The 13,926-nt window shown below is 50.1% G+C and overlaps 1 protein-coding gene and 1 long non-coding RNA gene across 2 annotated transcripts; both read left to right on the top strand.

Moving 5' to 3' along the window:
- Window positions 1-1,762: 1,762 nt before the first annotated feature.
- Window positions 1,763-3,336, top strand: LOC130386389 (uncharacterized). Its single transcript, XR_008896119.1, has 3 exons — window positions 1,763-1,904; window positions 1,990-2,109; window positions 2,185-3,336. It is a non-coding gene; the product is annotated as an uncharacterized LOC130386389 (long non-coding RNA).
- Window positions 3,337-12,556: 9,220 nt separating this feature from the next.
- Window positions 12,557-12,957, top strand: LOC130385455 (insulin-like growth factor-binding protein 2-A). Its single transcript, XM_056593958.1, has one exon. The coding sequence runs from the start codon at window positions 12,580-12,582 to the stop codon at window positions 12,955-12,957; it is 378 nt and encodes a 125-aa protein (XP_056449933.1). The 5' UTR covers window positions 12,557-12,579.
- Window positions 12,958-13,926: the final 969 nt, after the last annotated feature.

The raw sequence follows: 13,926 nt of genomic DNA, 5'->3' as shown, positions 1-13,926 counted from the left end.
TTGCCTTGTTAGAAGGAGGAAGTCCATATATGGCTTGGGTATTCAATTGATTGAATCTTATTCTCAAAGAAATCCATGAATTCACCTGCCACGATCGATGAGCCTACGGTCTGAGTTTGTTTCTGAGTGAGACTCCTCACCGTGTCAAAAAGAAACTTAGGATTGTTTCTATTCAAATTGATGATACTGGAAAAGTAGGCATTCCTGGCAATAGTCAGCGCACCCTTATAGGTGAGCAGACTGTTATGCCATGCAAGATGAAAGACCTCAAGTTTAGTCGAGCGTCATTTGTGTTCAAGGATCCTGCAATTTCGCTTCAAAATGCGCGTTTCTGCATTAAACCAGGGGGCTGGTTTTTTCAATGTTCGTTTTTTAGTTACGTTCGGAGCAACTGAATCAATGGCAACAGACAAGGCAATGTTGAGGTCATCAGTAAGGCACTCCACAGAACCACTATAGTTACAGAGAGGTGCAAGTGAACCAGATAACTTATCTGCCATAGCTGTAATGGTTGCAGGTGTGATGCGGCGACAGCTGAAAGTAGCTTGCTGATCGTCACAGGGGCAGGATACCACCACCTGGAAAGTGACCAAAAGTGGTCTGATAAAGCTGAGGTGTAGGAAGAGACCACTAGCTGTGAAATGTCAACACCGCGGAGATCCAGCGTTTTTCCACCGATGTGGGTTGGGTGCTGGACGAGCTGTTTGAAGCCAAGCGTATCTGTAATGGACAGAAAAGCCCTTGCGAGGGCATCAGACGGGTTATTCACATGAATGTTGAAATCCCCAATAAGCAAAATATTGTCTGAGTATGTAGCCAGATCAGCTGCAAAGTCAGAAAACTCATCAACAAAAACTGAATACTGTCCTGGGGGACGGTATACTACAGCTAAAGAGTCTGGAACTTGTTTCGCTTCTCGGGGAGCTGAGGTGCAGAGCGCTAGCACCTCAAAGGATCTGAAAATATATCTATTCTTTGGCTTTAAATTAAGCTTAGAATTAGATATCAGGGCTACTCCACCACCTTTCCCACCAACTTCTCTAGATACTTGGGTGCTAACGTAATGGGGTGGAGTAGCATCGTTTAGGGCTAGAAACTCATCTGGTTTTAACCAGGTTTCACAAAGCCCCAGTATGTCGATCTTTTTATCAATAATTAGATCATGGACCAAGAGCGCCTTCGATGAAAGCGACCTTATGTTCATGAACCCTATTCTGAGTGCTTCCTTTTTATTATTTTCAGAGGGAGTCCGGTTAACACTCAGCTCTGAAGCGGTCAAGGGGATGCCGCGGTTTCGACATACTGATTGCGGCCCTCGCCTGCGGGTTTTACACCTCGAGACAGCGCGAGGCCGCACCACCGTACATATAGGTACAGCGTTATTTTCAGAGGGAGTCTGGTTAACACTCAGCTCTGAGGCGATCAATGGGATCGCGAGAATTCGACATACTGGTCGCGGCCCTCGCCTGCGGGTTTTACACCTCGAGACAGTGCGAGGCCGCACCACCGTACATATAGGTACAGTTTTAATTTCAGGGGGAGTCCGGTTAGTTGTTAGCATTTGATTTGACGTGCGGTTTATCATGCGATTTGCCAAGCGATTTTGCACGCCTGTACTAGGTACAGCGTTCATTTCAGAGGGAGTGCGGTTAACACTCTGCTCTGTCATGCGATTTACCATGCGATTTGACATGCGATTTACCATGTGTGGCAGGTTGAGTGTTGCTCCTCCTCCACTCAGGTGATTTCTGGTGGGCAGATTGCAGAGTGGTTTCACCTGTATAAGTGCTGCGCCTTCTCTGGCGCCCACACTGCTGCCTGGCACTCGTGGCGAAGACTCGGTGTGGCGTCTGTTAGTTGTTGGTTTATTGTCGGTTGGTGTGGCGTGCTTCAGTCACTTGAAGGTGAGTAGGCATGACGCTACTTTCGTGCAACTTTATGATGACAAGCAGGTGCCCAGTGATCGCGAGTGTTTTTGTAACTTTCCAGCGTTGTTGGCCGTGTTGTTCGGGGGCGGCATTGTGAAGAGTGAGGGGAGTGTGGCATCCGCTCTGTACTGTTGCCGCAGCCGGTGATCAGTTTCGGGGGCGTAAAGCTCTCTTCGTTCGGGTAAGCGTGCTCTTTTGTTAACCTGCTGGTTGTGTTAGCTTTGTGCTTAGCCGTCTGCTCTCTGTCCTGCTGTAGCTGTTGGAGCCGCAGCGGTGCTTTTGCTTTTCTTCCTCCTCCTGTGCTCTGGTGAAGCTGCCCTGCACGGCTCTGTGACGTAGCCTACACCTGGCGATCCCAAACGTAAACCATCCACGGCCTCCGGTCCTGGGGCGGCCGCTCTGTCTTCGCCAGCCGCTCCGTCTTCTCCATCCACTCCGTCGTCTTCATCATCTTCGGCTGCTCCGGCACCGTTGCCTTTTTCCACACAGTCCGATGTGGCGGTTGCATTCCCACGCAGCGCTAAGTTTTCAGTCCCACCACAACTCTTATTGGTTTGGTTAATTGTCTGCTTTTCCTTTCATCTTTTTGAGTTTGTGTTCTTTAGTTTATTTGTTTGGGTTAAATCCTATACATACATATATTTTTGTGTTGCGTTTTGTTGACCCATTTGGGGTTAAGCATATCAATATTTTCTTATTATTTCTGATCTATTGCTTTGGGGTTCAACTGATTATTTTCTGTTTAGTTTAACATAGCTGTTGGGTTTGTGTTTGGGGTGTTAAATACGCCTGGCCCCCACCCACAGTTAAATTTCGTTTATTTTTATTACAGAAACCCATTAGTTGGGTTCTGTATATTTGTATTTGGGTTTAAATATTTGGTTATGAGTCAGTTCTGTTCCTGTGTGTGGGTGTGAGTGCTGTGTGTGTGTGTGTGTGTATGTGTGTGTTTTATTATAGTCCTCTGTTTTAAATGATTGTCGTAACAACCTGAGTGTCTCGCCACAACAGTAGTGTAATTTTTGTGTTTCTTTCTTGTGTTTCCAGGACAGGAGCTGGTGCAGCGGGCGGCAGGCTTGGTTTGTAGTGGTTCTTTTGTGGTTTTGAGTTGATTTAGTCTGACCGCCTCGCTACAGCCTAGCTCTGTGCCTGTTGTATTTATTTCTACTTTGGGGTTTTGACTTGACACTTCAGTGGTTGTTGAGATCCCTGAGCTCTTTTAATTCTGCTTACTGTAAAGAAATAAAATTATATCTTTTGTAAGTCCGTCTCTCGTCCTTTATACAAAACGTGCAACGAATCTGTGTGACCTCTGGTTGGCCAAAGTACAGGGCCAAGGTTGTATTTCCTGGGGTGCAATTCCCCAGGTGGCGTTGTCGAGCAACTTTCCCCCCCCTTCTCTCCATTCCGCCACACATGCGATTTGACATGCGATTTGACATGCGGTTTTGCACCACCGTACATATAGGTACAGCGTTAATTTCAGAGGGAGTGCGGTTAACACTCTGCTCTGTCATGCGATTTACCATGCGATTTGACATGCGATTTACCATGCAATTTGACATGCGATTTGACATGCGGTTTTGCACCACCTACATATAGGTACAGCGTTAATTGCAGAGGGAGTCCGGTTAACACTCAGCTCTGAAACAATTGGTGCAATAGATCCTGGTTCAGCTAACCCATCTGCTGTTCTAGACTCTGTTCTAGACTCTGCAACGTAGACTATCATGTTGCTAGCAGGTTTGCTAAACTCCTGCAGCCCAGCGTGCTGTGAGTGGATGAGTCACGCCTGACTAAGACATCTATCTATGTTTTTTGACATAATTGAGGCGCCTAACCCAGTAGGGTGTAGGCCGTCTCTCATGAGCACACCAGGGCGACCCCACAGGGAGGGCCAGTTATCTATGAAACCAAAGCCCTGCTCTGAACTATATCGTGCCAGCCAGCGATTTAGAGACAATAATCTACTATAACGCTCATCATTACCCTTATCGGGCAGAGGGCCAGAGAGAATTAATCGATGCCGACACATCTTTCTGGCGAAGTCACAAAGCCTAGCTCAGTTTGTCTTGTCCTAGCATCGTTGGTGCCGACATGGACTACAATGTTGTCGAAACTAGTGTCGGTGTTTGGTGCATCTAATCTAACTCCGTATGAGGTCTGACCGCATGTCAGCACCCTAAGTTTAGCTTCAATGTCGGGAGCCCTGGCCCCAGGTAGGCAAATAATTTTCGCTGGCGAGTGTAGCCTAACTTTACGTGTAACAGAGTCACCTATGACTAGCGTTTTTACCCCCGAAAAAGACTTGCGAGGCAGGGTACTGACCGCAACCTGCCTCGCCTGTGCTGCCGACAGGATTGCCTTGACGGAGTCACAGCTAACGATAGCGTTAGCTCCACGAGTCCGCCTGCGGGTCTCTTCTCTATACTTTCTGGAGTATCTGTTTTCTTTACGCTCGCTACCCTTTCCTCCTCTAACTGACAGATACGTCTCTCTAGCAGAGCTATCTTATCCATGAGAAAGTCAGAGCAAGAACAAGAACAACCGGAATCCATGCTTACCGTGGTTTGATGCAGACGGAGCTCCAGCGAGGAAACAGCGAATACAATACAGAGTATGCAGAACAGGTCGCAGATATAAATACCGAAAATAGATACAAACCGAGATAGCAGGTCGACGCTAAGCGTCCTGCTAACCAAACCAAACAAACCAAGCCGGCAACCCGGAAGTTGTGTCTGCGGCGTCACACGGCTGCGTCTGCGGCGTCACACGGCAGCCTCGGGTCAGCCCTGTAGAGAGAGAGCACAGGTTACGGGCATGTGTTCGTTGAAGTTGACGCTCCCGCAGTGGCGTCTCCGTCTCCCCCTGCGGCGTCTCCGTCTCCCGCTGCGGCCTCGTCTCCCGCTGCGGCCTCTCCGTCTCCCGCTGCGGCCTCGTCTCCCGCTGCGGCCTCGTCTCCCGCTACGGCCTCGTCTCTGGCGGCGGTGGCTTCCCATGCAGCGGCAGCAGCGGCGGCGTCGTCCCTTTCTGCGGCGGCGTCCCTTTCTGCGGCGGCGTAGGTTTCCCTGTGTATTGGTCTATCCATTTAACTTGGGATTACTAGCACGCATCCTCCACCATGTGTAGCGGGCCAGTGGGTGTGGGGTTTCCACGCTACCAAGTTGAATAGACAAAACGACTCAACACACAGAGAGCAGTTCCAAGGGAGGGTTTATTTACAGGGAAACTAATTATCACCAGAGTGAAACAAAGGGTAATCCAAAGTACGTGTTCAGGAGTCGTCGCCGGGAGGGTCCTCATACAAACCGGTCGGTACACAAGCAATCGCCAAAGTTCCACTCTTACCCTATGCCGTACAATGTTCACAGAAGCTCACGCATATGCTCTCTGTAGTCGGCCTCAGCTTCCAGGCGATCACACAGATCCGGCCTGCTCGCTAGCCCTAGCCCTAGCCCTAGCCCAGGCTTGTGGTAGCCTGCTCCCCTTAGCCTTCCTTTTTTTACACGACTGTATGCTCGCCCTCTTAATCCCAAGCACCCCTGCCTAATGATCCCCAGGCTTGCCTCGTTAGAGGGAGGAAGTCCATATATGGCTTGGGGGTGGAGCCAGCAGGTTGCCAGACCTACCACTCCCCTCACTCCTCCCTGGCGTCTGCCACACAATTCATCTATTCTCTTTTTCTTCCGCCTCTGTCCTGATGATGATTCTAAGACTGCTATCTGGTTTGCCTCACACATAGCTTTTGTTCTGGAGTACAGATCTGCAGCAGTGGTATCACTGGGTTTCTGCTTCATGGTGTCAGTCACTGCATTTTTGTATGTCACTGCTTGGGCAATGTCAATGGGCTCCTTCTGTAGGTATCTATGTGTAGTGGTATGAGGCAATACGGCTATTTGGACACAGACTTCTATTACACCACGCCCACTCCGGCCCGTTCGCCAATCATTGCTTGTCGAGGGGATAAAAGTAGGCCGTGCCCTTCCTCCTGAACTCTCGCTTCCTGCCTCTTCGGCCCGTCCATTTCCGGGTCGTTGCCCTCTTCATCAGCGGTTTACTAAAACTCAAACCCTTACTATAATAGATCTGCCGAGATCCTCATCACAATCGGGGCAATGTATTGGGGTCGTTTACCGCCGCTGACCAGAGCATAGGTGAGTCATGTTGAGCGTGTTGTTGTTGTTTGCCTGTTGGTCTGGTGCTAGGCTCACTTTGCGCTCCTCTCCCTTCAACAGTCTGCTTGTCGCATGGTGCGTGGTGGCTGTCTCCCCCGCTACGCCGATACTCTTCACCCCTCTCCCTCTTTAGAAGGGACGCATAATGATCAGACTGAGAACCGGGATTAAGAACGCAAAACCGAGAATACCTTCCTTGGTTATTTACTGATTGTTGCTAAATTGTCATTGCTGCTGCTTCGTTGCCACTTCCGCCGACTTGGTTCGGGGCTCTGTCTACTGCCCCTGGTCGGCTTGCCTCCAGCTGCTAGCCCTGTGGCCCGCTGCTGCTGTGCGTGGTGCGGTGTGTGCCTGACCTGTGTGGCTGCCGCTCGGGTGTGCCGCTGCGAGCTCCGCCTGGACTCACCCCTGGTTTGGAGTGTGTGTGTGCGTGTGTGTGTGCGTTTTGAGTTAATCTCTTAAGTTTTGTGTCGTTGTTCATTTAATTTTCATTTGGAAGGGAAACTTCTCAATCTGAGCCCTTGTTTATTTTTGTTTAAAACATATGTTATGATTACTTGTTGAGTTGATATCTCTGGTCCGAGACTCTTTAATTTTCTTATTTTCTTTCATTTTGAGTGATTTTTGGTTATTGCAAATTAATACTCTTGTCTGTCAGTTGTGAGCCCTCCTAACTGTGCCCCTTTCTCGTAGAGCTGAAGGCCGACGGTGGTGGCGGTGGTCCTCCTGGGTGGTGGTGGTGATCCTTCGTGTGCGTGTGCTTTGTTTTAGATTTTATTCGTTTGGACTTCACGTTTTTGCTGTGTGTGTGAGGTGCCCTTGTTTCTTTCGTTGGATTTAATTTCCCCCTGACGACCACTCTCCCAGCCGGTAAGCCTCAGCTTGCACCTACGTCCTTCCCCAGTTGGGCTTACTTCTCTTTTTCATCTTTTATGCCAAACTGTGTTTATAATAATAAAATGCTTTGTAATATTTGAACTCTGTCTCCCGCCCTCCCTGATTGAACGAACCTGATAGTCTTATCGTCAGAGGTGACAATTATACTCGTAGTGTATAGGTCCTTGGGCCCTAACCCAAGGTGGCGTTGTCGGTAACAGAGAAAATACTCTGACATAAAATAGGAAAGCCTCCTCGTGTCGCCACATATGTAAACCTGCTGTTACAGACAAGAGAGTGTGGAAAACCATCAGCAAATACACTGAGGAGAATTGACTGAGTTTTGCCCTCAATCCAACTGCTGTAGGTGTCTTGATTGTGGAGAGGCACTCAATGATAGCAGGGAAAGTATCAATTACTGCAGTCACTGAATGAAGCTGGCATGCCCAGCGTGTAGTTGACAACTGCAAGAGCTCTCTTGGCTGCAACCCTAACTTCTTTTGAGTCTCTACAATCTTATGGAGGTTTACGAGGGGGACACTAAAGAAAAATAGAGACTTTCCAGCATGTTGAAGAACTCTGTGGCTTCAGAGACAGCTTTGCATGTGTGCCATAAAACAAGATTTAACTCATGTGCATAGCAATGCGCGAACTCTGAGCCCAGAGTTCGTGGGCTCAGCACCCCTAAATCTTGGAGTAAGAAATATTGTTTTTCTAAAAATGTTCGTCTTTTGTCTTTGACAAGGTTAAATAATGTCCAAAACATACTCCGTAGTTTGTGGTTTATAATGTATATGTTAAGGACGAAAATGAAAACATCCCCGCTTAGCAAATGGTATAATCCTCTTCCCACCCGCTCCTTCTCCTCTGTAGCTGCACCGCTCCGCAGCCGACCGTCGTCCAGCGCGACTCACGCAGAGTGAGATCCATTTAGTTGTATTGTTGTGAATCAACTAAGTAAGTTGCTCCAAAGCTGTGTCTCACACTTCTTTCCTTTTTCCTTGAGTTGTTCCAATTCCGATACCATATCGGTGAGTGCTGGAGTCCAGGCACCGTTTAACAGTTAGCTCCGATAGCTCCGTTAGCCCAGTTAGCTCCGTTAGCGTCATTAGCGCGGCTACAGTCGAACTGGAGCAGTCCGTTTGTTAAGCAAATGAGCAGCGCCACAAGTACCTGTGTAGTGCGTACGTGTGTCTCTGTTGTTAAAGTATATCGTCACTTTGAGACTCATTTCAACAATCGGGAGTCATGTCAATAGACATAATTTTTGTTTTTGTGTGAAAAAAGTGTGGGTGGTGGCAGTGGGGCTCATTGGGTGCTCAGCACCCCTAAAGCTCTGACCCTAGAATCGCCCCTGGCGTTGATCAGCAGAGAAATTGTTCGCCAAAGTCGTTGATGTCGTTTAACCGAATACGCTGGGGTTGATAAGTTACCAGAAAGCGGAGTGATACAGATGACATGAATCAGATGCAAAAAAATCCACTTTCCTTGACAGCAGTCAAATATGCTGGATGTGAGCATTCCACGGCATTGAGAAGAGACGTGTAATATGTAAGGGATAATCAAAGGGAGGCAGAGCAATAAACATTGGATGTGTGTGATGCAATGTCTTTTGGATTATCGGTGCTGTTAAAGGAGCATTTATAAACCTTTACTACTTACGGTGGAAGTAGAATCTAGATGGAAAAAGTGTCTAGTTCAAAACGTGAGCAGCTTTTACTTCTTCGCCACCCAGAGAGTTTGTTATGTACGATCATTCAAAAGCTGTTGTTATTTCCCAGAGATATTTGACCGATGGAACCAGAGACTCGGAGGCGGGACTTCTTCAGAGGTCTATTCATACTTTTATGAATTGAGAAGAGCCGTGTAATTAACAAAAATAATTGACAGCTGAACGTTGGGAAAACCCATGCAAATGAATGGAGCAGTCTACAGCATTGAGAAGAGCCGTGTAATGATCCATAATAATTCAACTGAAGTTTTTTATTTTTTTTATAAGTAGTGGGTACAAAATGAATCTTGACGAAAACTGGTGGGGACGCGTCCCCAGCGGAATTGACGCCTATCATTTGGTTTAGAAGTACTGGTGCTTTGCCAAAGCACCAGTACTTCTAAACCAAATGATTTGACACAGGGTCCGTTTTGAAACCCTCGTAAAGGAGCACCGCAGCACCACCTGCTGGTGAGAGGATGTCAGTGCGATTGGCTGACCTGAAGAACACGGACCGTCGTCACCAGTGACCTATGTGTTGAGGCGGTCGCGGCAGAGTTAATTCACCTCGAAGGTCATGACCCTCTCATACGACCTCCACACTATTAGAGACAATACCACCTTCTTCTTTAAAGGGGATCTAATATGCTTTTTCGACTTTTATGACCGATAAACGTTGTTATAATGATTGATAGTCATGTTTAACCATACCTCCTCATCGTCCTCATCGTCATCCGCTTATCCGGGGTCGGGTCGCGGGGGGAGCAGCTCAAGCAGGGGGCCCCAGACTTCCCTTTTCCGGGCCACATTGACCAGCTCTGACGGGGGGATCCCGAGGCGTTCCCAGGCCAGTGTTGAGATATAATCTCTCCACCTAGTCCTGGGTCTTCCCCGAGGTCTCCTACCCACTGGACGTGCCTGAAACACCTCCCAAGGGAGGCGTCGAGTGGGCATCCTTGCCAGATGCCCGAACCACCTCAGCTGACTCCTTTCTAAGTAAAGGAGCAGCGGCTCTAATCCGAGTTCCTCACGGATGGCTGAGCTTCTCACCCTATCCCTAAGGGAGACGCCAGCCACCCTTCTGAGAAAACTCATCTCGGCCGCTTGTACCCGCAATCTCGTCCTTTCGGTCATCACCCATGACCATAGGTGAGGATAGGAACGAAGATCGACCGGTAGATCGAGAGCTTTGCCTTGCGGCTCAGCTCTCTTTTCGTAACAACGGTGCGGTAAAGCGAACGCAATACCGCCCCCGCTGCTCCGATTCTCCGGCCAATCTCACGCTCCATAGTACCCTCACTCGCGAACAAGACCCCAAGGTACTTGAACTCCTTCACTCATTTCCTACCCGGAGTAAGCAATCCACCGGTTTCCTGCTAAGAGTCATGGCCTCAGATTTAGCGGTGCTGATCCTCATCCCAGCCGCTTCACACTCGGCCGCCAGCCGATCCAGTGAGTGCTGAAGGTCACAGGCCGATGATCCAATGAGGACCACATCATCTGCAAAAAGCACTGACGAGATCCTCAGACCACCGAACTGCAACCCCTCCCCACCACGACTACGCCTCGATATCCTGTCCATGTATATCACAAACAGGATATGTGACAAGGCGCAGCCCTGGCGGAGACCAGCACCCACTGAGAACGAAACTGACCGAGGACTGGCTGCCGAGGACGCGAACACAGCTCTCGCTTTGGGAGTACAGAGATTGGATGGCCCTGAGGAGAGACCCCCTTACCCCATACTCCCGCAGCACCTCCCACAGATTCTCCCGGGGGACCCGGTCATACGCCTTCTCCAGATCCACAAAACACATGTAGACCGGATGGGCATACTCCCAGGCCCCCTCCAGGATCCTTGCGAGAGTGAAGAGCTGGTCCGTAGTTCAATCTGAGGTTCGACGATCGGCCGAACCCTCCTTTCCAGCACCTTGGAGTAGACTTTACCAGGGAGGCTGAGAAGTGTGATACCCCGGTAATTGGCACACACTCTCTGGTCCCCCTTTTTGAACAGGGGAACCACCACCCCGGTTTGCCACTCCTTTGGCACTGTACCCGACTCTCTGTTTAACCATACTAAAGTGTCAAATAATGACGTACATGCATTTCGACGTATTCCCTGGGGTGGCTGTGCAGAGCGCTAAACACTCGGGACAACGTTTGCGATTCACTTGTTCACATTTCCGGGAAATCATCTACGTAGAGGCACTCCTGCCCCGCCCCCATATGCCTGGTCAAATCAGCCCGCGCGCCGCACTTCAAGGAAGGTAACCAATCACAACGGAGTTGGGTTGGCAGGAGGGGGGCGAGGGGGCGGAGAAGGAAGAAACCGAGCGTTGACAAAGAATGCTGAAAGCGCCCAGATAAGAGGAAGAGTTTCCCGAAAATCTACATCGTTTTTTGTGTGTGTTTAAACATGACTATCAATCATTATAACAACATTTATAGGTCACAAAAGTCGAAAAAGCATAATAGGTCCCTTTTAAAGTCCCTGGTTATCCAGATCCAAACAGGCAAATGTGTTCATGAATTAAAAGTGGATGTTAACATTATCTTCCGTCAACGATTAATAATAAAATAATGATGAAATAAAGTTTGTGCTGGCCCATGGTTACAGTGTTATGAGTGACAGCTGTCAAACGTCAACTCGGCCCATGCGTTGTGATTGGTCAGGCTCACAGTGAGTGCTGTCGATCAATGAGGTGTGAGGTCACTCCTATTTACATACTCCTGTACCTCTAGATTGACGGGACACCATTTGGCCTCTTATGACCCCTTTCCCCCAACGCAACCCGGTGCTGGTGCTGGGCTGGTTTAGTGTTGGTCCTACACTCAGACTCCCCAAGAACAAGCGTGATGTTCCACATAGGGCTGGAGTAGAGCCACGTCAACACCCTGTTGTCCTAGCAACGCGCCAGAACGTCAAAATGAATGCTGAGTCAACGCGTTAAAAGGACACAACCCAGTACAAGCCGTCACTGGTTCTGGTTTGGGGACCGGCGAGGAGCTGGTGATGAGGTGGAACCTGTTCGTCCCGCCCGGAGCCAGGACTATTTGAACGTTGAAGAGCCAAGAGCCGGTTGGAGGGCGGCACTGGGTCTGAACCAGCAGTGGAACCACGTTGGTGGAGAAGGGGTAGCATTAACTCCACTGGGGGATGGCACACTGACACACACGAAGCCGCTCTGACCGGGGACCTATTTATGAAATGAAGAGCGGGGACATTTGTAGTTCACCCAACGGAATATCGGCGGTTTTGTTTTCTGAAGGTAAAAAAACATTTTTTTTTTGTTTCTACAGTACTACAGTAGGCCTGGTTGAGATGTGCCATAATGGTTCTCTGAGATGGGTTTCAAGCTGTGGTTAACCGGCCTGAAACCAGTGTCTCCCTCAGTAGGGACTGGTTCTATGATGTATCGATGGTCTATTGCTATGATCGGTCTGCTTGTGGTTTAAAGTCCATGGATAGACCCCAGACCATCAATGGGGTCTATCCCCAGGCTCATCACAGAATCAGGTCGACCCCAGACTCATCACAGAATGTCTACACATTAATATTCCTGAGCTGGCTACAACCGTTCAATCGATTCACATCTCTTTTAAATCCTTAATATATATATATATTTTTTTTTTCTCTTCACAGTCGACCGGCGCTAGGACCCAGGGGACCACGTCTTCCCCATGGTCCTAGCGCCGGTCCCGCTGTCTGTCTGCACATTGGCTCCCCGACTCCCCGTTATCACTACCTGACCCAAGCACTCCACAACCACCAGAAGCACCACCACCACCACCACCACCACCACCACCACCTCCACCACCACCAGCACCACCTCCACCACCACCAGCACCACCTCCACCGCATTCCATCTCCAGACCGAACCCGTGCAGGATGGCTCCGTACGGGACCTCCTGCGTGCTGCTGCTGCTGCTCTGCCTCGGCGCCTCCCTGGCCGAGATGGTGTTCCGATGCCCGGCGTGCACCGCGGAGCGCCAGGCGCTGTGCCCGCCGCCGACAGACACGTGCACGGAGATCGTGCGGGAGCCGGGCTGCGGCTGCTGCCCGGTGTGCGCCCGGCAAGAGGGCGACTTCTGCGGGGTGTACACGCCGAGGTGCTCCGGCGGTCTACGATGCTACCCGCAACCCGACTCGGAGCTACCGCTGGAGCAGCCGGTGCAGGGCCAGGGGATGTGCGGCCCCCAGATGGAACCGGAGCCCCCCACTTGGAGCCCGGATGCCCCCCGGGAGCACACCAGCAGCGGCCAGTGACTGGACGGCTCCGGTTGTTTCCTCTTCCATCAATGTTTAATGAGAGCGTCTAGACCGGCCTGGACAGAGCAGCAGGCTCTCTTTAGGAGGATTATGTGTAGGCTCATAGTGAGGTAGGCTACAGCAGGCTCTCTTTAGGGGAACTATGTGTAGGCTCATAGTGAGGTAGGCTACAGCAGGCTCTCTTTAGGGGGACTATGTGTAGGCTCATAGTGAGGTAGGCTACAGCAGGCTCTCTTTAGGGGGACTATGTGTAGGCTCATAGTGAGGTAGGCTACAGCAGGCTCTCTTTAGGGGGTCTATGTGTAGGCTCATAGTGAGGTAGGCTACAGCAGGCTCTCTTTAGGGGGACTATGTGTAGGCTCATAGTGAGGTAGGCTACAGCAGGCTCTCTTTAGGGGGACTATGTGTAGGCTCATAGTGAGGTAGGCTACAGCAGGCTCTCTTTAGGGTGGTGGTTAGGGTGGTGTTGGTTAGGGTGGTGGTTTGGGTGGTGTTTAGGGTGGTGTTGGTTAGGCTGGTGGTGGTTAGGGTGGTGGTGGTTAGAGTGGTGGTGGTTAGGGTGGTGTTGGTTAGGTTGGTGGTGGTTAGGGTGGTGTTGGTTAGGGTGGTGGTTAGGGTGGTGGTTAGGGTGGTGGTGGTTAGGGTGGTGTTGGTTAGGGTGGTGGTTAGGGTGGTGGTGGTTAGGGTGGTGGTTAGGGTGGTTGTTAGGGTGGTGGTGGTTAGGATGGTGTTGGTTAGGGTGGTGGTTAGGTTGGTGTTGGTTAGGGTGCAGCGAGAGGAGGACTAGCTGAAGGCTGGACAGATAGCCGCGCTCCCTCCAGGACCTCCTCCACCTCCTCCACCTCCGCCTCCAGCACACTATGGCCCATTCCCGTGTCTCTCCCCTTAACAGGAACACTTGCTTTGAGTGCCCTCAGCTTAAGGTCAGCTACCCAGCTGGCTGGCGTTCATTTCAGGGAAAAAGTT

This window comes from Gadus chalcogrammus, chromosome 7, assembly GCF_026213295.1.
Source record: "Gadus chalcogrammus isolate NIFS_2021 chromosome 7, NIFS_Gcha_1.0, whole genome shotgun sequence".
Classification (NCBI taxonomy): domain Eukaryota; kingdom Metazoa; phylum Chordata; class Actinopteri; order Gadiformes; family Gadidae; genus Gadus; species Gadus chalcogrammus.
This window is presented reverse-complemented; position numbering and strand designations above follow the sequence as displayed.

Bases quoted from the DNA above. Each gene is read 5' to 3' on its own strand.
- LOC130385455 (XM_056593958.1), top strand. From the start codon at position 12,580: ATGGCTCCGTACGGGACCTCCTGCGTGCTGCTGCTGCTGCTCTGCCTC.